At 56.1% G+C, this 22,527-nt stretch overlaps 2 protein-coding genes across 5 annotated transcripts in view; one reads left to right on the top strand and one right to left on the bottom strand.

The window, feature by feature from the left end:
- Positions 1-20,312, bottom strand: part of KLC4 (kinesin light chain 4) — a 31,148-nt gene extending 10,836 nt beyond the window's left edge. For 2 of the 4 annotated variants that reach the window (XM_026118505.2, XM_026118506.2), the window contains exons 1-10: positions 20,158-20,312; positions 8,865-9,131; positions 8,416-8,646; positions 7,976-8,054; positions 7,658-7,883; positions 7,254-7,341; positions 6,753-6,854; positions 6,143-6,316; positions 5,874-5,973; positions 5,285-5,337 (exon numbers count right to left, since the gene is read on the bottom strand). In XM_026118505.2, the coding sequence (XP_025974290.1) occupies positions 5,285-5,337; positions 5,874-5,973; positions 6,143-6,316; positions 6,753-6,854; positions 7,254-7,341; positions 7,658-7,883; positions 7,976-8,054; positions 8,416-8,646; positions 8,865-9,113 (1,302 nt within the window). In that variant the 5' untranslated portion in view covers positions 9,114-9,131; positions 20,158-20,312. The remainder of the gene's footprint in view (positions 1-5,284; positions 5,338-5,873; positions 5,974-6,142; positions 6,317-6,752; positions 6,855-7,253; positions 7,342-7,657; positions 7,884-7,975; positions 8,055-8,415; positions 8,647-8,864; positions 9,132-20,157) is intronic. The other 2 variants (XM_026118507.2, XM_026118508.2) reach the window with 2 other exon arrangements.
- Positions 20,313-20,384: 72 nt separating this feature from the next.
- Positions 20,385-22,073, top strand: MRPL2 (mitochondrial ribosomal protein L2). Its single transcript, XM_026118504.2, has 6 exons — positions 20,385-20,717; positions 20,798-20,939; positions 21,028-21,143; positions 21,230-21,340; positions 21,656-21,729; positions 21,830-22,073. Exons 1-6 carry the CDS (start codon positions 20,462-20,464, stop codon positions 22,040-22,042), a joined length of 912 nt encoding a protein of 303 aa, XP_025974289.1. The 5' UTR covers positions 20,385-20,461; the 3' UTR covers positions 22,043-22,073.
- Positions 22,074-22,527: the final 454 nt, after the last annotated feature.

Here is a 22,527-nt window from a genome sequence, read left to right as displayed (position 1 = left end):
TCCTAAAACTGGTGCCCAAACCAGGCCCAAATAGATCATTCCTGGGTCCTCTCCCCTTCTACCCCAAGTATCCCCTGAAAGGCAGTCTGCTCTCTTATCCCTGCAGCAAAGCCAGCTAGCTGGAGCACAACTCCACACTGCAAACATCTACATTTGACCTCCCACTTCTCCGAAGATACCATAAGAAGCACCTCAACCCTAGAGAGGGCAAGGGGAGCCAAGTCCCAACTCAGCTTTTGATTTCTTCTGTGTGGGATGGTGCCATAGCAGGAAGCAGTACAATTTCTTTCCAGCAGAGTCTTCACAGGGCAGAGCTGAGCCTGCCACAGCCCTGTGCTTGGGACCCCACAGAGTGGTTCAATGGGAGGATGCAGTACACTGGCAGGAGGCAGCTACCAGGACCTTGTTTGTAGAGCTCACAGGATGAGAATGATAAAACACTGAGCCAGGCCTGTGAGCCTGCTGGCTGAGCCCATGAAGGGATGAGGCCTGCTCTGAGGGCAAAGGAAAAGGAGGGAGCCAGTGTCTGCTCCCACAGCAGCTAGAGATAGCCCAGAGACCTTCATCCTGCTTCTTCACTCTCCCGGCAAAAAGTACATAAAGGCCTTGGGCTTGGGGAAAGCAGAGGCAGAACACAGCTACATTTGTCAGCTGTGGCACAGAGCAGTGCTGAGGCAACAGGAGCAATGGCTGCTCCATCTCTCAGCCAAGTTCAAGGCAATTAGAATGCACGTCTGCATTTGTTCAGAGACCAGCTAGAATGTGGTGCAGTTAAGGCCTGCCCTGACCAGAGCTGGGTTTCAGGAAGTTTGGCTCTGTTTCCCAAGCAAGGTGATGGCAGCAGTGTCTCCTTAGTCTCCCTTTTTCCCAGGCAGCCTTAGAGCTGCTTTATGAGCACTGCTCTTAGTATCAGCAGCTCTCTGAGACAGAGTGCCAAGGCCCTGTGGCACTGTCATCTGCCATATTCTGTCTGCATGCCCTATAGGGATCGCTAAAGCAAAGAAAGAGCGTGCGCGTGAGAGACAGCACACGCACAAGAGAGTGGGCGCGAGAGAGCGTGTGAAAGAGCGAGAGAGAGCATGTGCGAGAGAGAGCAAGAATGCGGCATGAGAGAGTGCATGAGAGAGAGAACGAGAGAGCACATGCGGGAGAGAGACAGCATGCGAGAGAGAGAGAGCGCGCGCGAGACAGCAGGAGCGGGCGAGAGGGAGGGCGGGCGGGCGAGAGGGAGGGAGGGAGGGAGGAGGCGGGCACAAGAGAGCAAGACAGAGTGCACGCGAGAGAGCGAGACAGTGCACGCACAAGAGAGTGCGCCTGCACACGAGAGAGAGTGCGTGAGAGCATGCGCAAGAGCATGCACACGAGAGAGCGAGAGCACGCGAGAGAGAGCAAGAGAGAGGCCCTGCGCATGAGAGAGGAAGAGAGAGAGAGCACAAGAGAGAGAGCACACACAAGAGAGTGGGAGGGCATGAGAGAGAGAGCATGCACAAGAGAGTGAGAGAGAGCTGTGAGAGAGAGGGAGAGCGCGCATGCGAGAGGGAGAGGGAGAGAGAGCATGCACATGCAAGAGAGAGGGAGAGCGCACGAGAGTGCATGCAAGGGAGAGCACGTGCGCATGAGAGGGAGTGACAGAGCACGCGCAAGAGAGGGAGAGTGTGCGCGAGAGAGAGGGAGAGAGCAAGAGAGAGCGCACACACGCGAGAGAGAGAGAGTGCGTGCGCCAGAGAGTGCACACCGGCGCGCAAGAGGGGAGAGAGAGAGCACACGTGAGAGAGAGAGAGAGCGAGCGTGCACAAGAGAGGGAGAGCGTGCATGTGCGAGAGAGAGAGAGCTCATGAGCGAGAGAGCACGAGCAAGAGTGAGAGATAGAGAGAGCACGCGGGACAGAGAGGGAGAGCACGGGAGAGAGGAAAGCGTGATCAAGGGAGATCACGCGCGCGAGTGAGAGAGAGAGAGAGCATACATGAGAGGGCGAGACAGAGTGCCCATGAGAGAAAGTGAGCACGTGCGCGAGAGGGAGAGCAAGAGAGCGCATGCGAGAGGGAGAGCGAGACAGAGAGAGAGAGAGAGAGAGAGAGCACACGCGCGAGAGAGCATGCACACAAGAGGGAGAGCGCGCAAGTGAGGGAGAAAGAGGGAGAGCGCGTGTGAGGGAGAGCGAGAGCGCGAGGGCGCGTGCGCAAGAGGGAGCGTGAGAGGGAGAGAGATCGCGCACGTGAGGGGGGGCAAGAGAGATCGCCCGAGAGAGGGAGGGAGCATGTGGGCCACAGAGCGCAAGAGAGTACGAGAGAGCGCATGTGCGCAAGAGTGAGAGAACATGAGAGCAAGAGAGCGCACATATGAGAGAGAGCATGTGCACAAGAGAGGGAGAGAGAGCACCTGCATGCAAGAGAGTGAGAGTGTGTGTGCAAGAGAGAGGCCCCACGAGTGTGAGAGAGGGAAAGAGAACATGTGAGAGAGAGAGAGAGTGCGCATGCGCACACGAGAGAGAGCACCCGCGAGAGAGAGAGAGCATGAAAACGCACATGAGAGAAAAAGCATCTGCGCAAGAGGGAAAGTGCACGCGTGTGCGAGAGAGCACGCACGAGAGAGAGACAGAGTGCGCCCGCACAAGAGAGCATGCACATGCGTGAGCAAGGGAGAGCGCACACGCGAGAGAGCGCGAGGGCACGTGTGAGAGAGCATGCACAAGAGAGCAAGAGAGTGCCTGCGAGAGAGGAGAGCATGCGTACGAGAGAGAAGGAGACGGAGAGCAGGCATGCACGAGAGAGGGAGTGCATGCAAGAGAGGGAGCACGAGAGCGTGAGAGAGAGTGCGAGCGTGAGAGAGGAGGAGAGAGTGTGGGAACAAGAGCACGCACGAGAGAGGGAGAGCGCATGTGAGTAAGAGGGAGCAAGAGCACACACGAGAGAGAGTGAGAGCGCGCACGCGAGAGAGAGAGCAAGAGCGTGCATGCCAGAGAGAGAGCGTGCGCTGGCGCACAAGAGGGGAGAGAGAGCGTGCACACGAGAGGGAGCGCGTGCGAGAGGGAAAGAGAGCAGCATACACTCGAGAGAGAGAGCGCGTGCGAGAGCGCGCGTGTGTGCAAGAGAGAGAGAGCGGGAGAGCGGGACAGCGCGCGAGAGAGAAAGGGAGAGAGAGGGAGAGCGCACAAGAGGGGGGAGAGCACACATGAGAGAGTGAGACAGAGCACTCATGAGAGTGAGAGAGCGCAAGAGCGTGCACGAGAGAGAGAGCACACGAGAGAGGGAGAGGGAGCGCGCGTGAGAGAGAACGCACAAGCGAGCGCAAGAGGGATAGCGCATGAGTGAGGGAGATGGAGGAAGAGCACGTGAGTGAGGGAGAGCGCACAAGAGAGGAAGGGAGAGGGAGGGAGAGCGCATGAGAGAAAGGGGAGGGAGAGCGCGTGTGCGCGAGAGAGCACGCGTGAAGGAGAGGGAGCAAGATTATGCAGGAGAGAGCACGTGAGAGAGCGAGAGCAAGAGAGAGCGCGCGCACGCACGAAAGAGAGCGAGAGCACGCGTACACCAGAGAGAGTGAGAGCACGCACCGGCGCGCAAGAGAAAAGAGAGAGCGCATACGTGAGGGAGAGAGCAAGCGTGACAGGGGAGAGGGTGTGTGCATGCGAGAGGGAGAGAGAGCATGCGCACGCGAGAGGGAGAGCGTGCATGTGAGAGAAGGAGAGGGAGAGTGCGCGCGAGTGAGAGAGCATGCAAGAGAGCGCGCGAGAGCGAGAATGTGCGTGAGTGGGAGAGAGAGCGTGCATGAGCAAGGGAGAGCGCGCAAGAGAGGCATGCGAGAGCATGCACAAGAGAGAGTGCCCATGAGAGAGGGCGAGAGCGCGCGCACGAGAGACAGAGAGAGAGAGAGAGAGAGAGCGAGTGCGCACGCGCGAGCAGGAGAGCGTGTGCCAGCATGCAAGAGGGGAGAGAGTGCGCACGCGAGAGGGAGAGAGAGCACAAGAGGGGAGAAAGAGTGCATGCACGAGAGAGAGAGAGCACCTGCGAGAGAGCGCATGAGAGAGAGAGCACGCGCATGTGAGAGAGAGCGAGCATGCGTGTGAGGAGCCGGGCGCGTGAGAGGGAGGGAAAGCGCGTGCAAAAGGGAGGGCGAGAGGGAGAGAGAGGGCACGCGCGAGAGTGAGGAAGAGGGAGGGTGGGAGCACGTATGAGAGAGGGAGAGGGAGGGAGAGGGAGCGAGTGCCCGCGAGAGGGAGGGAGGGAGGGAGAGGGAGTAAGCAGGAGCGAGGGAGGGAGGGAGGACGCGAGAGAGGGAGGGAGCACCCGCGAGAGGGGGAGCGAGAGGGAGAGCGTGCGCGAGAGCGTGTGAGAGTGAGCGCCCGCAAGAGAAAGAGAAAGCATGCAGGTGAGAGTGAGAGCGCATAAGAGGGAGTGCACACGAGAGCGCGTGCAGCGAGAGGGAGAGGGAGTGCGTGTGCACGGGTGAGGGAGAAAGACAGAACGCCCACGAGAGAGCACCCGTGAGAGGGGAGAAAGAGTGCATGCACCCGCACGAGAGAGAGGGGAGCGTGAGGGCGCACACACAAGAGCAAGGGAGAGAGGGCATGCACCCGCAAGTGAGGGAGACAGAGGGGGAGACAGAGGGAGTGCGTGCACGAGGGAGACAGAGGGAGTGCACGCGCGAGGGAGAGAGGGAGACGAAGTGCGCACGCGAGAGAGCGAGCGAGGGAGAGCATGCGCAAGGGGGAGAGAGAGAGCGCAAGAGCATGCGTGCCAGACAGCGCGCGAATGCACACAAGGGAGAGCGCGGGCATGCGCACATGAGGCAGGGAGAGAGCGCAAGAGAGCGCACACGCCCGAGAGAGGGGGCAGGGGAGAGGGAGCATACGCCCGAGAGAGGGGGCAGGGGAGAGGGAGCCACGCAGGAGGGTGAGAGAGCGAGCGCACAAGAGCACACGGGAGCAAGGGAGAGTGGGCGGGGGGGGGGGGGGCGTGTGAGGAGGGGGGGCGCTCAACTACAAGAGGGGCGGGTGGGGGCAGGCGCGCACCAGCAGGCAGGGGCCCTCCTTCAGGAACAGGATCAAGCCCTCTGATGGACCTCCCATTCCCGCTGCCCCAAGGAGTGTTCATGCCCTTTCCCAACATTTGTGGGGCCATAGGGACCCTTCCTTGCCATTGTCCATGGCAGCTCACCATGGCAGCTCTTCAGAATGCAGGAAGGAGGGTCTGTTTGTGATGGGAGAGAGGAGCAAAACCCCAGGACCTCCTTCCCTTCCCAGGGCTCTTGCCGCTCTCAACAGGCTGCAGCACCAGCTCGGACTCACCTTGCTCATTTCCTCTCTCTCTTCTGCATGCATCCAGATTGGCTTGTGCTCGTCTGTGCAGGGAAGAACACAAGATAGCTCTATGCACCACCTCATCCTGCCACTCTGCTGCTTCTTCTGGGGCTCTGTCCCCAGAGCCAGTAGCTCTTGCCCCCAAAACCAGTGGCTCACCAGAAGGAGGTGACAGGCCTTCCAGCCACTGGCCAGAGTACTAAGGAGGACAAGTGACACTAGAAGAGCAAGGGAAGTAAGGAACATGTCCTTTTATGGGGGACTACCTGTGCAAGGAGTACAACAGAGACCTCAGCCCATGCTGGGAATAGCTGTGCCACTTGCTACTACCTCTTTTAGCCACAAGAGTGCCCAACCTAGCAAAAGCCGAGAGCCAGAGCTCTCTAATACCCCTTCTCAGAGAAAAGGGAGGGGCACAAGACAAGAATGATGGTATCTTAAGGGCTGCCCTAAGCAGAAATCTCACAAGGCACCCCATCCTTCCGCCAGTGGGTTATCAGAACCAGCCAAGACTAGGCTGAGAGCCAGGAAACCAGACTGTACATCCCTCCCCAGCTCCAACAGCTGCTGTACAAACCATCCACAGAGCCAAACTCCTTCACGTGAGCACGGGTGAGGATCTCCTTATACAGCACCTCCGCGTCCTTATATTTGCCTTGCTTCAGGTAACAGGAGGCCTGCAACCGAGAAAACAGCTCCAGCCCTGCTGCCAGATTAACCAGCCCTCCAGCCATGCAGATTAACCTTCTCCCTTCCCTGCCTTCTCCCCGCTTCCTCCAAGCACCAGGCAATGCTTGGCTCACACACCACTCTCCATTGCTACACTGCCTCTTCCCATGATCTCACCAGGTTGTTCTTGGTCTTGGCCACATTGGGGTCATCAGGACCCAGGCGGCTCTCATAGATCTCCAGTGCTCGGCAATAATAATACTCCACCTCCTCATACTTGCCCTGGTTCTGGCACAGCAGGGCTAAGTTGTTCAGCTGCTTGGCCACATCAGGATGGTCTTTGCCTAGGACCTAGGGAAGCCAGAAAAGAGAAGCCACAAAAGACAACACTCAAACACTGCAGTAGGCTCCTGGGGACAGCCAGGCAGCTCTGGCCCTAGCCAGATTGCTCTGTCATGCTGATTCCCTGTCCAGCACACTAGAAATGACAGCAAGGGAGTAAGCGGGCACTGCAGTCCCTCTAGGATGTGCCTGTGCGAGACAGGAGCCAAGGAGAACAGAAGCTAAGAGGAGAAATCAGGTCTTCCACCCCCTGCCAGGCCCTCTAATACTAGAAACAACTCTGGAGAGACAGGAAAGTTGGTGGCAGAATCAACACCTAGACAGACTAGAGAGCCATCCTTCTTTCTAAAGCAATACCGGGTCCTGGATCTCCCAGGTGCAATGAGGTACTGATGGAAAACCCTCACAAAGAGCTGGAAGGAAGGAGAGCATGGGGGACTGGTACCTTCTCACGGATCTCCAGGGCTCGCTTACATAGTGGCTCTGCTTCTTTGTACTTCCCTCTCTTGCCATAGAGAACAGCCAGATTGTTCAAGGTTGCTGCCACCTGCAGAGACATAAGCTTCTCTGTTAAACGAAGTAGACCCAACAGGATCAAACAAGGGGACTGGGTGGCAACACCGGTAACCATCCCATTTCCTTTATCCCTGCAGTACAGCTGGAGAGAAAGGGCTCCAGAGACAGAAGGCTACCCTGCTCAGATCAGAGGATCCAGGAGAAGTCAATTACCCCTGGCGGGCCATACTGAAGGAGGCAAAAGAGGCAAAATAGTGTCCCACACTGTCTGGGTAGCACCCTTCACACCACAGGGCACACTGCTCTCCTTGGCAGTCCAGCACGAAGGAGCCTGGCCACAGACATCCCTAAAGGGAAGCAGGGCACTGTTCCAGCCCCACTGGCACCCACTGTATAAGGGAAGCAACCAAAGGAGAAGGGAGACACTCACCGCTGGGTGGTCTTTGCCCAGGGTCTTCTCACGGATGGAGAGAGCATCATTCAGGAGATGTGCTGCCTCTTTGTATTTATTCTGATCCCTGAAGTACAAAGTCTATCAGTTCTTAGGTGTTTGGACACCACAGGCTATGGCAAGCAGCATCTGGAGCAACAGTCCTGCTTTCACACACATCCAGCCCCCACAGCCCTTCCACTTCTCCCTTCATCCCTACCTTAGCCAGTCCCTATTTATACTGGGAGTTCAGCAGTCCAAATCCTTCATCTATGCCAAAACTTTTTCAAAAGGCAAACCACTGGAAGCTAGAGGAGCTCCCTTGTCACCACAAGTCCTGCCTTAGCAAAGGGGAGAGGCAGAAAGCTCTGCTGGCCCAGTCCTGCCCTCCTCACCATGCTCACCTGTACACCAGTGCCAGGATGTTGAGCATGGTGGCCACATCAGGGTGATCATGGCCTGATGTCTTCTCCAGGTCCTCCAGCGCCTGCTTGCAGAGCGGCACAGCCACCTCGTAGCGTCCCTGTGAGGCATACTGGATGACAAGGTTGTGGAGGGTACGCAAGCGTGCGGGGATCTCATAGCCTCCCTGCTGGGCAGCTGCCACTGCACTGCTGTGCTGGTGGGGCACTGTGGGCACAGATGAGTAAATGGGGGGCACACTGGGCACAACAGGCTCGAACAGAGGTGGTCAGCAACCTTGCATGAGCACAAACACTCACATCCAGGACCATGCTCCTCCTCCTCGTTTGGAAACAGATCATCCAGAGAGTCCTTGGTGGAGTCGCCCTCCTTCTCCTCCTAAAAGAATGGGGATCATGATGCTGTTGGTTCTCAGAGATGGTAGCAGCCTGGGCCAAATCTGCTGCCAACCTCTCCTTCCCGCTGCAGCCCACCAAGGCCCTCAGCTTCCCTGTGGTCTCTGCCACCTTCCCCCTCCCGCCCAATGAAGCCAATGCAATATCCCCCAATGCACCCTGGCACCATGTTCTGCCTGAGACCCTGCCGCATGCAGTCTCCCTTTGGTTGCAAGCATTGCTATGCAAGGAAGCTGGCAAGGGAGAAGGCTATCAAACCTAGGCAATCCCACTGGTCCCAAGTGTCCCCCCTCCCCCGGCCCCACACACAACAGAAGCAGCTGTTCCCCCAGACAAGGGCATACCGAAGGTGAGACATCCTCATCATACTTCTTCAACTGGTTCATGAATTCAAGGTGTTTCTTCTCCTCCTCCAGCTGAGCCACAGTCTGCTCACTGCGCTGTAGCTTCTGCTGGGTGTTGGCGAGCTCATCGCGCAGCCACTGGTTCTCCTGGCACAGTCTCCGCACCTGAGCACGCAGCTTCTGCTTCTCTGACTCCACAGCGTTCAGATGGTTGGACAATGCCATCATCACCTTGCCAAGAGTCAGCAGCACGGTCAGCAGTGGTCAGTCAGCACCTACCACAATCCTGTACCCCCCCCACAACACGCATGCTCTGGGCCCACCCTCAATGCCAGTCTGGCCTTCTACTTTCAGCTCTTTACTGCCCCTGCAGCTTACAGAAAACAGCCAAATGCCTGCCCTCCCCATGAGTCCTGGCTACCACCTACAAGGGTGCTCGCCATTCTCACCTGAGCTTCCCCAAGCCCCAGTTCGATCATTTCCACTGACTTGCGGAGCAGGTTGGATTTTTCATGCACAAGGTTGGCTTCTTCATCCTTCTTCAGGCACTTGATAGTCTCCAGCAAGCTGTGCAGGATGGAGTTGTGTTCATTCTTGAGTGCCTCCAGTCCCTGCATCACCAGCTTGGTGTTGGAAATAATCTCCTCTTGGCTCAGCTTGTCCAGTTTCTCCTCCCTTGGGTACACCATGGTGGACATAGTCCTGCTCCTGCAGCCCTACACAGAGAGAGAAAAAACCCAGGAGCCTCAATGATATTCCAGACAGCTGCAATCAGACAAGCGTAATCCTCCTTCAGGCAGCCAGAGACAGGGTAGAACTGGTTACCCATGCCAAGTCCTTCCCCTTCATCTTCCCCTCCCCCTTAGGCAGCAGGCAGATCCCAGAGCATGTGCCTCTGCTTCTGTGGCATGGAGCACCAGTGGCCAGTGCAGGTGGCACACGTAGACAGAAGACAAAAAGGCCAGAACAAGCACTGACCTCCAACACCCCCACACCCCCGGCAGCAAGGAAAGCTGATTTAGCTTCCATTTAAGATCAGAGATCTGCAGTCGGCAGCTGGGGTTGCAACACATACACCTCCTGCCCACAAATCACCGATGCGAGGAGGCTGTCAGAGCTCAACGCCTCTTCTGACTGCGGAAGAAAGGGAATAGAAAGTGGAGGGTTGCCAGCTCAAAGCTTTCTGCTTCCTCAACAGTAAATTCCCTGGAAGAGCACCTCTCAGACTGGGAGGCAACTGTGGACATACCAGACCAGCCAAGAAATTCCCTGACCAAAAGTGGACCCTGAAAATCTCAGCCCCCAGCACAGAACAGCCCTTGTGGTGATAAGTGACACAAAAATGCCACCATTAACTGAAGCACGTCTGTGTGGGGAAGCTTACATGCACCAACTGCTCGAGTTATACTACTGTAACCCTTGTGTGGGTGTCAGTGTGAAACAGTGGCAGCTTTTCTAGCTTCATTTGCCCTGCTGCCAGCCCAAGGACTCCTCAGGATGACACAAAGACTCTGCACTCCTTCCCTGCCTCATTCTCCCCATCTATACAACAAGAGAGTACCAAGCTACTGCCTTTACACAGGGGCACCAAGTGCTACAATCCACAATGTTAGCATGACTGCAAGATCCCTGCATAGTAAACCCAGGAGCTAGGGAGAGCTGTGCCTCACACAGCAATGCCCCTCAGCAGGCAGCAGCACCTGCCCAGTAACACCTTTCTGCAGGCCCAGAGCTGGCAGTAGGCAGTGCATCCCCAACACCCTGGACCCTGGGATGCTGCTGGCAGACTGCCCAGGGGTTAAACAGCATGGCAGTGGGGCAGGCAGAGGAGCCGCCAGCAGATTCGTCTTTGTCCTCCTGCAGGATGCACTTCTGCATGGTTTGAGCTCTTTGGCAACAGCCTGGGTTTACAGACTGAGCAGAAATGCCATCCCCAGTAAGAGGGAGAGCAGAGCTCCTCTCCTTGTCAAGCCTCCTCTCCTCCCCAGTCACGCACGTTGCCTGGGCAGGCTCAGGATGATCCCCCAGCTCAGCTACCACCAGCCCTGTTTAGGAGCAGCCCTGGGCATGAGAGAGGACCAGTTTCCTCCTCACTGCAGTAGGGGAAGAGAAGATGGATGGAGCTGGGGCAGATGCCGAGAGGACACGCAGCCCATTACACCCCACCTGCCTCCTCTTGGTTAGCCTCATTCCTCCAGAACTTCCTCAAGTTGTTTTACAGGCCTCAGGTCTCCTCTCACCTCCTCCATGGTCTCTGTTCCATCCCTTGCAAAGCACAGTGAGTTCTCAATGCACAGCAGACCCCTTACCAAACCTCTCAGCAGGGCAGAAAGAAACACCTCATGTTGCCTGAAGACTGGGTTCTTGTTCATACCTTTCAGCAGGAATTGACTGTCCTCTCACACAAAGCCACAATACTGAATTCACATTTACCTCATGATCCATCAGCAGCACCAGCCCTATGCAGAACCTCATCATATCCTTCCCTTTTGGGTGTCTGCCATTCCCTGCATGCAGTCATCCTGACTGTTTTGCACTTCACTCTCAAAAGTTTCATCTGGCTTGTGACATTTGCCTGTTTGCATAGAAGAACATCATATGATAAGAACAGCATGGAAAACCCCACTAAAATCAAGACACAGGTCATGGACTACTGCTTGGGGGGCAGGGGGTGGAGAAAGAGGTCTGTTGGGAGTTGGCTGCCACTCACATCATCTCTTCCAAATTGCTTAACTGCCAGATCCTGGAGAATCTGTCTGGTCCATAATTCCCCAGTTTCTCTTTTTCTCCACCTTTGTAAAACATCTGGGGGAACAATTGTGTGCTAAAACAACAAGACGAAAAAAACCCTAAAATAAGCCTTCTGCTTGTGAGTGCAATTCAGGAAGAGACGTGCAATGATTCCCAGCTCCAGAGGAAGTCAGGGACAGGATACAAGCTAATGGCCCAGAGAAAGTGAGTGCTGCTGCATCCAGCATCCCACTGCTGCCCTGCTCTGAAAGGGGTCCACACAGCCTCCTAGAAAGGCTTGGCAGACACCTATCTACCTGCTTCCACCAAAGCCGAGGTGACAACTGCCAAAGGACAAAATGACCTGTCGCTGGCTTCAGCTCAGGAAGAAACTCAGCCCCAGACTCAAAAACAGAGAAATCAGGAAACAGGAGTCTTCTGGAGCAGAACTAATGCTCAGAGGAGCTCCCCAGGGGCTGCCTCATACCCAGCACACAACAAAATTTAAGCTTTAGGGCAGAGCTCTTGCAGGCAGTGCAGCTGCAAGTGCCTCTTCATCCGTCCCTCCATGTACAGGGTCAGCTGTGAAACACTGACAGTTTTCAAGGAAGCATTAGGTGCCAAGGATGCTCCTACAGAGAGGCTGAGCTCTTGCTGCCATCTTTAATAAGCACACTACAAACACATGTGGGAGAGGCACACATTATGAATCATGACAAAAAGCCACCATCAGAGCCTGCACCTTGCTAGATAACAGAGTCAGACAAGACCCAGATCCATAGGAAATCAGCCTCATTAATTCCACCACACGCAGAATTACTCAACTGAGGAGTCTCTGAACACTGCATGTTAAAATAGCAGCATCTCTACACCAGCAACATCCTCTCCTTCAGCCTTTCCAGCAGAAAAAGCTGAGAGCGTTTCACAGTCCCCCATGATCAACTTTTTTTCAGAACTTTTGACATTTCAGAGCATCTGAGAAGGGAAAATAAGTAAGATGCCCTAACCCAGGGCACATCAGACTTAACCTACCCCAAAACTGCATATAACGATCCTCAAGAAATCCCGGTACTAATATCTCTTATCTCTTTGGCTGTGCAAACACCTACGCAGCCCTCACCTTTTTCACTTAAGAGATGGGCAAACTCTGGTACCCCAGACACATAGCTCTGCTACGTACCAACAAGCTTAGCGCCCAGCTCTGACTTCCCATGCAAGAGGGGGAGGGGGATTGTCCAGGCTGGACACTCCCCCATAAAGGCATAAGACCAGGGAACAGCACTCAGTCTGTCCTATTCCTCTCCCAAGTACCGACAAGGAGATAAAGAGAGGACTGCAGAGGAGTCACTTAAATGTTGCTACCTCCTGCACAGGAGAGAAAACCCACAAATGCTGGTGAGAGATGGCTTATTATCCCTCAAAACTGAGGGTTCATCCTTACAGCACCTTATTTCTAGCTCTCCCCAGTGCCATCAGGTCTACACCCAGCGCACAGCCCTCAAGAGAGCAAACATGCTCTATGGCAACCGACACTAAGGTCAGGCAGGCTGAGGCTGCTGTGTAAGCACTCTTCCCACTCCCACACGCTCAGTAGAGGGAACGGAGTGCCTTTTGTCCAAGCAAAATATCGACTCTGAGAAGGGGAGACACCACCCTTGCCTTTGGAAGGGGGAGGTTCAGGCTATGCAGTTTGGGAATAGGAAGAAAGGGTGCTTTTCCAACACGTGTCCTTGGGAGCTGGAGTGCCCAGCTCCCAGCTTCTCCTGCTGGCTCCCCTACAGCTCTGCAGGTGCCGCGGCCCAGGTCTCCAGCAGCATGTTTCTGCTCTACTTGGCACATCTTTCCTATTCACAGTAAGTTGCCGGAACAGTTGGGCTTTCCAACAACACCCGTCTCCCCTCCCCTCCCCTGCTCTCCTTCAGAGAAGCACTGCAGGAGGACAGGGGAGGAACATGCGTGCACCGAGCTTTCTGGCAGTCGCAGCAACAAGCTAGGAATCCACCAGGCAGCACGTCCTGTTAGGCAGAAACCTTGCTCCTAGGCAGAAACCTTCCTCCTTGATTCAAGTGCATAATCAGGCAATCACTGAGCATCAACAATTTCATCAGCCCACTCTTCTGCCTCTGAAAACTCTCCACATGCAAGAGCTTTAAGAGAAAAGAGCTGGAAGCTTCACTGCTTGTGTCTCAAACCCACAACAGCTGCCACATCAGAAACTAGGATGCCAGACTAAATAGGTCCAAGTGAATCTGAAAGTTTAGATCACGATGCCCAATGCTGGAAGACCACAGGGAGCAACAAAATTATCCCCAGGAAAATCAGGAGTCAACTACAATAAGAACAGAAACTAGAAGTGGTCATTACCTGTACCTCTATGCACACCTCTACAAAGTCAGCCCCCTTCATCATCTCCCCACATATCCATGGACAAAGTGTGCATGAGACACAGGGAAGTGTCAAGGCTTGCACAAGCAACACTGTCAAGACAGTAATTGCAGCTTCCTTCAAACTGTGTATGGCCTGCCTGTCCTTTTTGTATAGAAGAAAGCAGAAATTTTAGCAGTACACTATTCTGTGGGAGAAAATGATATAAGGACATGGTAGCAGTGGAAAAACAACTGGGTTCTGGCGGGTGGAGGAAATAAAAAATCCTTCCTGTGAGAAAGAATAAAACCAATTCTTAGTGAGAACCAGAAACCAAGTTTGGGAGATAGATAGCAACAATAACATTTTAGAGATGGAAACATGGGACCTGAAGTCTTATTTCACAGTAATCATTCCAGTCGCGTCCTGCGGGACATGCCTCCGCTACCAGAAGAACGAGGAAAGCTATCGATGTATTTGGGAAGCAGACCACAGCTTGATAGAAGCAGGGAGGGTTTCTTCCTTTGCACCTCTGCAAGCTCATTACTGTTAAACACAATAAAAGATCTCTGTGAAGACTAGCCAAATTCCAATTAAGCCAAGACCAAAATCAGCAATCGCTGAGCCTCCACTCCTAAGGGACATTGAAACAACACCCACACCTAATGCCTTAGACATTCAAAAATAAAATAAACAGCAGTAAAAAGCAAACAGAGTCCTGGGACAGCAACCATCACAGAGGTTGTGTCACAAGCACAAGCTTTCTCCCGTTTTTTTGTACTGTGGCATCAGAAAAGAAACCGAGACGCAGAGCCTAGGAGGCTCCTGCTGCATAGCCAGGACACATTCACACCACCAGGCATCACCACATCACCGCCAGTAGAATCGCTGCACCCAGGGGCATCATCCCAGGTGACCTGCAACAGTGCCACAGAAAAGAGACACTCTGGTGCTGCCAAGTCGCGCATAACAGGTGATGTATCCAGAGCAGCTCCAATACGGGGAACACAGGAAATGTAATCAGCTCTGTGTGGTGCCCAAGAATTTCACAGCTCCAAGCAGCTGCACATACATATGTTGAGGCTTCAGAAACAAAGGCAAGAGAAGGATGTTTTGCAAGTGAAAAGACAGATGGGCATACAGTCGGCTTCAGGGTAATGTTAAGAACTGCTGCAGCTAGGAATAAGAGCCAGAAATTAAAGGACAGATGCTGAACTCCTAGAATAAGGAGCAGCAATAATTGTAGTATATGGCTCCCTGCTGGGACACATGCCTGCTAAGGCTGCCATGCATGGCATGGGGGCAGGAACAGTGCAGCACGATGCTCATAACCACTGCCAAAAACGCCTGGTACATCTCATGCTCCCTTTCCAAGGGGAAAGGATGACCATTGCACAGAGCCATGGAGAACAAACAGGCAGGAGGTCAGATGGGTTTCGGCATCCTGAGAACTCATACCCGGCACAGAAAGGCACATCTCTGAGCTGCGATCCCAAAGCCAGGAGACGCCACTCAAACTCTGACACAGGTGAGGCCTCCTACCATCATTTGACTCTGGCTCATGAGCCTCCCCATCCTGCTGTCAAAAAAGGTGGCTCCTAGGAGCCACATCATCTGCCCCAGGGTCTTCCCCAAACCTAGCCTCCAGCCTGGAGTTTTCTTGCACTACAGATAATCTTGAGAGTCAGACTGACACACAGATGATCCCATGTATGATAGAGAGACCGACGTGCTGCAATTTGCACCCCAACAGAAGAGTCTACAATGGCTCTTGCATCACTTGGAAGGGATGCCTAGAGGTCTCTTGTCCATCCCCCACTCAAAGCAGGGCCATCCAGATCAGGTGTTTGAGGGCTGTGTCCAGTCCAGGCTTGAGTATCTCCCAAGATGGAGATCTCACAACTCCTCCAGACCCCTGTCCCACAGTTCGACCATCCTCTCGCGGTGGTGGTGGTGGGGAAATCCTTATCTGAAGTCCAATTGGATAAATACCTCATTTGCCTTGGCTGAACGTTGCTTCAGGACCAAGGGGCCAGGCATCACAGCACTAGACACAGACCCTGAGCCCAAAGGAAGGGAATGCAGTACATATGTCCTTTCACCACGGCCACACTGGGACAGGATCTCCCTGTCCCAGAACGAAAAAGACAATGCAATCCACCTCCAGCAGAGGAGCAGGCAGGTCAGCAGGGAGCTGTCTCATCTGCACTCTCCCATGCTTCTAGTACAGGGCTGTCCCCACTGTCCCCAATAGTTTTAAAGCCAATCTCCAAGCCCAGAAAGGCTTCACCCAATCAGCTTCCCCAAGCTCTACAGCCATTTGTAACTCAGCACAAGTTGACTGCACTGCTGAAAACAGCGCAGTCCTCCCTGGACAGGGATGAGGACCAGGCATCAGCAGCTAGGATTGCATCTTTCAGCAACAGCTGACACATGCCTGCTCTAGCTGAGCGTGAAGCTCCAGGGGTTTTTCTAGATGCCAGAAGGCTTGTGTTGAGAAAGTTTGTGCAAACCAGCAGGCTGCAAGAGCCCCTGGGGCTTTTAACTAGGGCTAAGGAAATAGATTTGCAACTCACATGAAGGTGCCGTCCCACAAAAAGATAGGAAACTTCCTACCTGCTCTTTCCCCTCAGCACTAAACATTTCTCTCTGTCCCAGAGGCTTCAGCTCTCCAACATCTAACAGAAAATGCACCCTAACATGATCCTACTGAAACCTAGAGCAAGGTTGTTACTGGCTTTCCTGGGACTTGGCCACAGTGACCTAGGTTCAGGTCACTACAGAAAGAACAACAGCACTTCCCATCCCCTCCTGCCTCCAGTCCACAGCTGGAAAGGTCAAGTCAAAAGCTACTAGGGCTTGTTCCGATTGACCAGAGCAAACAATTCCTGTGTTACCAAAGCCTGATCCAGTGGCAATAGCATAGCTGCATTGAAGAAGAGAGAGAAGCTGCCCTAGCTGGCTTTGTGTCAGATCGGTTACTCCTCTCAGGACCAGAAAGGTCTTACTCCTTTCATTCATTATTGATCAAAGAATAGAGACACTGAAGGCAACAAGGAGGAGAGGAAAAGAAAAAAAAAATGTGCCATTAGCAGAAAGTCAGCTTACTCCTTATAGCAGTTCCTGCTAGCTACAAACCCAGCTGGCCTGGGAAACATGCATCTTTCAGCAGCCACCAGCAAGCTTGTGCTAGTACCACCAGATCAGCTGGTAAGACCTTGTTTTTAAACTCTTGGTCATGTCTGCAGCAGCTAGCCAAATCCACTCTGCATCTGCTGTGCCTGGAACTACAGTGGAACACCATTAAAATGTGTTTCCAGGCTAGCGGAGACAAGAGCTAAGCAAGCTGGAGCAAAGCCAGGACAAGCATCTCTTCCCAGCTTCAGACTCTGATTGGGAGTCTTGCTCTATAAAACACACAGTGAGAGCCATTACCTTGCCCTGACAGCACAAAGTGGTATTAAAGCAGGCAGAATAATTCTCAGGAGCCAGTGCCTCTGCAAGCATCTGTCTAATATGAGGGCTATGCACTGGATGAGCTTCAGGAGCACAGGAGATGGCCAGCATACAGCTGGGCCCAGCAACCACTCCAGAGCTACTCTGGGTACCCTGAAAGGCTCTGCAGAGCTGACAGTCCCTTGACTGCATACCTGGGGCAGCTGCAAAGACCAGCTGACTGCAGGCTGCGAGAGTGGGCTTTTACTTTCAGAAACAAGCAGGTCTCAAACCATAAAGAGGCAGCCATATTCATACAGTCCCCCCCTCCCCCCCCCACATGATAAGGAAAGGACCTGGTTTGGCTCTGGCTCCCCCAACTAGCTGTAGCTCTTTGAGGAGCTATGTGGCTCTTTACTAGCAAATCAAGCTTCTGTCCAGCAGCTCTGGCAAGGTCAAAGTCTTGCCACATCTCCACTGTGCCCCTCTGAGGCCCATTTTGGTATTTGGGGTTAATGCTGCTGTGCCTACCTGGATGCTCGTCCGCAACAGATGAGAGAATATGTGCTTCCTGCTCCTTCTGCCAACTACAGCAAAGCTTAGATGCATTTATTTCCCCTGTGCCTGGGCTGGCCACACCTTTGATCCCTGGCATGCTAACCACCACCCTCATTCCCCTCAGACAGAGGGGGACAGGTGCTTTCCATCTCTCCAAGCATGAAAAGGTGGCGCAGGAGAGGGGAGACCAAGGGCACTAGAGGAGACCTGGCATGGCTGGAGCAAAGACACAGGAGAGAGACGGATGTCAGCTACACACGATGCAGGGGAGACCCATGGCTGCTGGAAATACGTCGCTGCCTCATCACTGTGCAGATTTCTCTGGGCTGCCTGGCCAGAGCGCTCTGCTGCAATGCCACCCCCCCCAATGCTGCTTCAGACACCTCCTCCCAGCCGCACTTTCTCATTCCCAGAGCTTTACTGGTGATTGCCCCCTCCCTTTGTAGGGTGTACCTCCACTTGGGATCAGCTGGGCAAGCAGTTTATTAGCAGGAGGAAGGTTTGCGGGGGGGGGGGGGGGGGCGGGAATAAGGCTCCTGAAAGTTTGAGAGCCATTGCTGTACGCTAGGAGCTGCCTCTGTTATCGCCTCTCTGGCTTTGTCTGGCAGCATGAGGCATGCCCGCTGCATATCCTTGGGACAAGTAAGCCAGAGAAACCCCTTCCTAGAGCCACTGTAGAGCAGTTCAGTGCCCACTGGTCTAACTGCAGCCATCCCAGCAGCAAAGCTTTCATCACCTCTTCCCCAGAATCACGGCTCAAAGCAGCTCTTTGTTACAGGATGGCTGGGTGCCCTGCCCATCTCAGTCACCGGATGGGAATCTTCTGCCCGCCCTGCGCCACGAAGGAGCAGTACCTGGATGCCTGCAGCGGCTTGTCTGGCATCTGGCATCGGCACTCCCAGGCACCCCAGCACTGCGGCGAGCAGAGGAGCACAGACAGTGGCAACGCGCGGGTCCAATGACATCCGCCGCGCTGCCCTGTGGTCCCGGCAGAAATGCGGCCACCAGGCGCTCAGCAGCCAACCACACTGCAGTAGGGGGAGGGGAGGGGATACAGCCCAGCTTCCGAAACACTACCATCACTCTCCCAGGAGCACAGAAAGCACTTGACTGCACACACCAATCCCATGGCTCCCGCCTCCAGGGTCTTTCCCACAGGAGCAGCAAGGAGCTAGGCAGAGCAGCCAGACTGCTGCCACACATTGCCCAAGAGGCTCTGTTCCACCATCACCATCAAGCTCCATAGCTAAAGCCATCCCCACAGTGCATCCAGCCAGACCAGCTCCATCCTACATTTCACCCTGTGGTTTTGCCTCCCTGTTTGTTATCACCCTCACTTGTGTCCCCGCTGCTGATCCTGTTCCAAGCACATGGAGCTGCAGGAAACCCTCCAGCTGTGCAATTGCTGTTTCTCTGCCTGCAGAAATGGCCAGTTACAGAATGAGATTGCTGGGAGTCCTCCTGTGCTGGCACTGCGCAGTGCGGAGCTGAGCCAGGTACTGCCTGAGAAGTATTAGTACTCTACACGCTTTATGCGAAGATATGACACATGCCGCAGCATTGCTGCATATGACCTTGTCTGACAGAGCTTTTCACCAGGACCATCTCATCCATGACAACATGCAACCTTCACAGTGCTCTCTGCAACGTTTCCTGAGTCTCCAGAGGCATGCTGTCTCCAACTGTCTACTTCTGCCCCAGCCTGTGGTTTCTTGGGATCCCTGTCCCTGCCTCCCCCCCAGCTGCCCCAGAGGGGAGAAGGACTTCAGATGTCCCAGGAAAGAGCCCAGCCGAGTTCACAGGCAGGTTCCCTCTTGCCTCATCTCACAGCACACATTTCTTCATCAAGGCATCTTATTGTTCTTCATCTCCTAGTTCTGGAGGTCAAAGCGAGCTGGTTATGCAGTACCCACAGCCACAGTGTGGTTAGAAAAAATAAAAAACAACTGTGGAGATTTTATAGCAGGAGCACAAGCATGTATTATTTATCTTACAGTAAAAGCCACTCCTGGCAGTGAGGACACAGCCTAATTATAGAGCAGCAGCTCCTGCAATCTGTGCCCACGGCACCCTGGCGACAGTCACGGCTGGGGCTTGTGGGGCCGCGCCGCTGCTCCCAGAAACGCGCACCCTCCCTCCCAGAGGCGCCCGGCCGCTGCCAGCGCGGCGGGCAAGGGCACGGCCAGCCGCGGCCGCTGGCTCCGGGCCTCCCCCGAGGAGCGCGACCGCCCCGGGCCCAGCCCGCTCCTACCTCCGCCGCAGGAGAGGCGCCTCGCCAGTTCCAAAGTCCGCGAGAGCGGCCCCCGTATCACCCAGGGGCAGGAGCGCACTGAGGCGGCAGGTAAACATTAACTCGCCCTGCTGGCACGGCCGGCGGGCCCGGCCCGCTCGCCCCCACCCAGCCCGGGCTCCCCCGGGCCGCAGCCCAAACCACCAGGACAGCCCCTGCTGCCCTGGGCCCGGCCAGCACCGCACGGCGCAAGCGGGGCCTCGCCCCCCCCCCCCAGGCCCCGGGGGCAGCGGGGCCTCCCTTAGCCCCCCGGGCCGCAGCCCCACTCGCCCCCCGGTACGAGCGCCCCCGGTACGAGTCCCCCCGGGGCGGCCTGGGCAGGTGGCCGGGCCCCAGGGTAGTGTCGCTGTCGCCGCCTGCCCTACCTGCTCGGCGCAGGGCCGCGGCGCCGCTCACAGCACGCTTGTCCTCTACGCGTCGCGACGCGTCGCGTCCCGTCCCTGCTCGGGGCGGCGGCGGTGAGGGGCGGGCTGAGGGCGAGGCCCGAGCAACAGCGCCACCCTCCCCCCCCCCAGGGCGCAGCCCCTTTAAATCCAACATGGCCGCCCCGGCCGGCGCGCGCGGCCCCTGGCTTCACGTGGAGCGGCCCGCTCCCCAGCGGCAGGCGCACGTTTTGCCGGGGGAGCTACGGCGCGTGCGCAGGCGCGGCGGCGGCGGCGGTGGCGCGTCATGGCGGTCGCACGGTTGTGCCGGGCCTTCGGGGCGCTGCTGCTGCCGGCGGCGGCGCCGCGGAGCGCCCCGGCCCTGACGGCGCAGCGCGGCCCGCCTCCGGCCACAGTGCCCTGGCTCCCGCCGCCCGGCGGCCCCTGGAGGGGGCTGAGCGCCTCGGCGCCGCGCCGCACCACCGACCCGCTGTGGAAGTGCCGCGTCAAGTACACGGTGCGGCCCGTGGGCATGAAGAAGACGGGCGGCCGCGACCACACAGGTGCGAGGGCTGCAGCGCCGCTCGAGCCTGGGCCGGGGGCGGCCCGGGGCGCCGCCTGGACCCGCTGTCTTTCCCCGCAGGCCGCATCCGCGTGCGGGGCATCGGCGGCGGGCACAAGCGGCGGTACCGCATGATCGACTTCCAGCGGCTGCGGTACGAGGAAGGGGCCCCGCCGGCACCCTTCGAGGAGAAGGTCATCAACGTCTGCTACGACCCGTGCAGGTGAGGGCAGGGGCTGCCGTGCCTGCGGTGAGACCCCCCCCCCCCCCCCCCGGCCGCCACCCTCCCCCTGCTTCGGCTTTCCCTGCAGGTCAGCTGACATCGCCCTGGTGGCCGGTGGCAACCGGAAGCGCTGGATCATTGCCACGGAGAACATGCAGCCAGGGGACATCATCAAGAATTCATCTCATATAGGCCGGATGGCAGGTGCCTGCCAGGGCCTGCACTGGCCCAGCGCGGGGGTTCGACAGCCATGCTGTGCCATGCCATGCTCACAAGCAACTGTCTTCCAGTGTCAGCCAACGAAGGGGATGCCTATCCGCTGGGGGCTCTGCCTGTGGGCACGCTGATCTGCAACCTGGAGAGCCACCCTGGGAAGGGGGCGCAGTACATCCGGGCAGCTGGTGCGTCTCTGGGCAGGGGGGCCCTGCACTTGGCTCAGCAGAGCTGGGGAGGAAGGCAGAGGGGCACTGCTTGGAGTTGCTGTCCTCTCTTCTCCTAGTGCTGGGGTGCAAAACGGCACCCCAGGGAGGTGGGGACAGGTGGGGACATCCCTTCCTAGTGGCGCCTCGAGGTCCTGCCTTTGGGAAGAGCAGCTGCACAAAGGGTGGAGGCAGGGGCTTTGGCGGCTTGCCCATGTGAGGACGTTCTGGCTGCGGGGTGCGATACTCCTTCCTGTGGCTCAGGGAGGCTGCTTTTTTCCCTCTGGCCCACTGCAGGGACTTGTGGGGTGCTGCTGAGGAAAGTGAATGGGACGGCCATCGTGCAGCTGCCCTCCAAAAGACACATGCAGGTAAAGGAGCTGTGCTGTCCCAGTCCTGGCCGCTGGCTGACGGCCTGGGCGCGTGGCCGTGTGTTGGCAGGGAGGCTCATGGACCTTCTTTGTCCTCCAGGTGCTGGAGACCTGCGTGGCCACAGTGGGCCGTGTGTCCAATGTCGACCACAACAAGCGGGTGATTGGGAAGGCAGGCCGGAACCGCTGGCTGGGCAGGCGCCCGCACACAGGCTTGTGGCATCGTAAGGGTGGTTGGGCTGGGCGCAAGATCAAGCCTCTCCCACCCATGAAGAGCTATGTCAGCCTTTCCCGGGCTGTGGTGCAGGAGTGATGTGGAGGCCAATAAAGCATCCTTCACCCTACTGCTGTCCCATTACTGCTGTCTGTTCTGAATGGGGGCTGATGGGATGCTCCTGCCTAGAAGTTTGGACTCAAGCTGCCAGTAGACTGTCTTGGCTGGGGCTTGGGGTGGACAGGAGTGTTGGTGGGCTCAAATCATGCTAAGGCTGACTGAGACAGACTGCTGGGCACACATGTGGCTCTGTGCCGGGCCCTTCCTCTGCTCTGCCTTTGGCTCATGAAGCAGCTGAGGAGGAAGCCTTCTGCTGCACTCAGCCAAGTGAAAAGCCATGTGGGCTCAAAACATGAAAGTGGTCACCAGCCTAAGGGAGCCTTTAAGGAGTGGGGAAGCAGAGACCTTGTCATCTTGGAGCTCCACTAATGCTCCACGAATATAAAAAAAAAAAAAAGAAAGAGACAAAATAGAGTGCTTGGCCCTGATGGAAGAGGCTGGAGAGACCTCCTCCAAGCAGATCC

Source organism: Dromaius novaehollandiae, chromosome 3, assembly GCF_036370855.1.
Source record: "Dromaius novaehollandiae isolate bDroNov1 chromosome 3, bDroNov1.hap1, whole genome shotgun sequence".
Classification (NCBI taxonomy): Eukaryota; Metazoa; Chordata; class Aves; order Casuariiformes; family Dromaiidae; genus Dromaius; species Dromaius novaehollandiae.
Note: the sequence above shows the minus strand (reverse complement) of the source record. Positions and strands in the feature narration are given on the sequence as shown.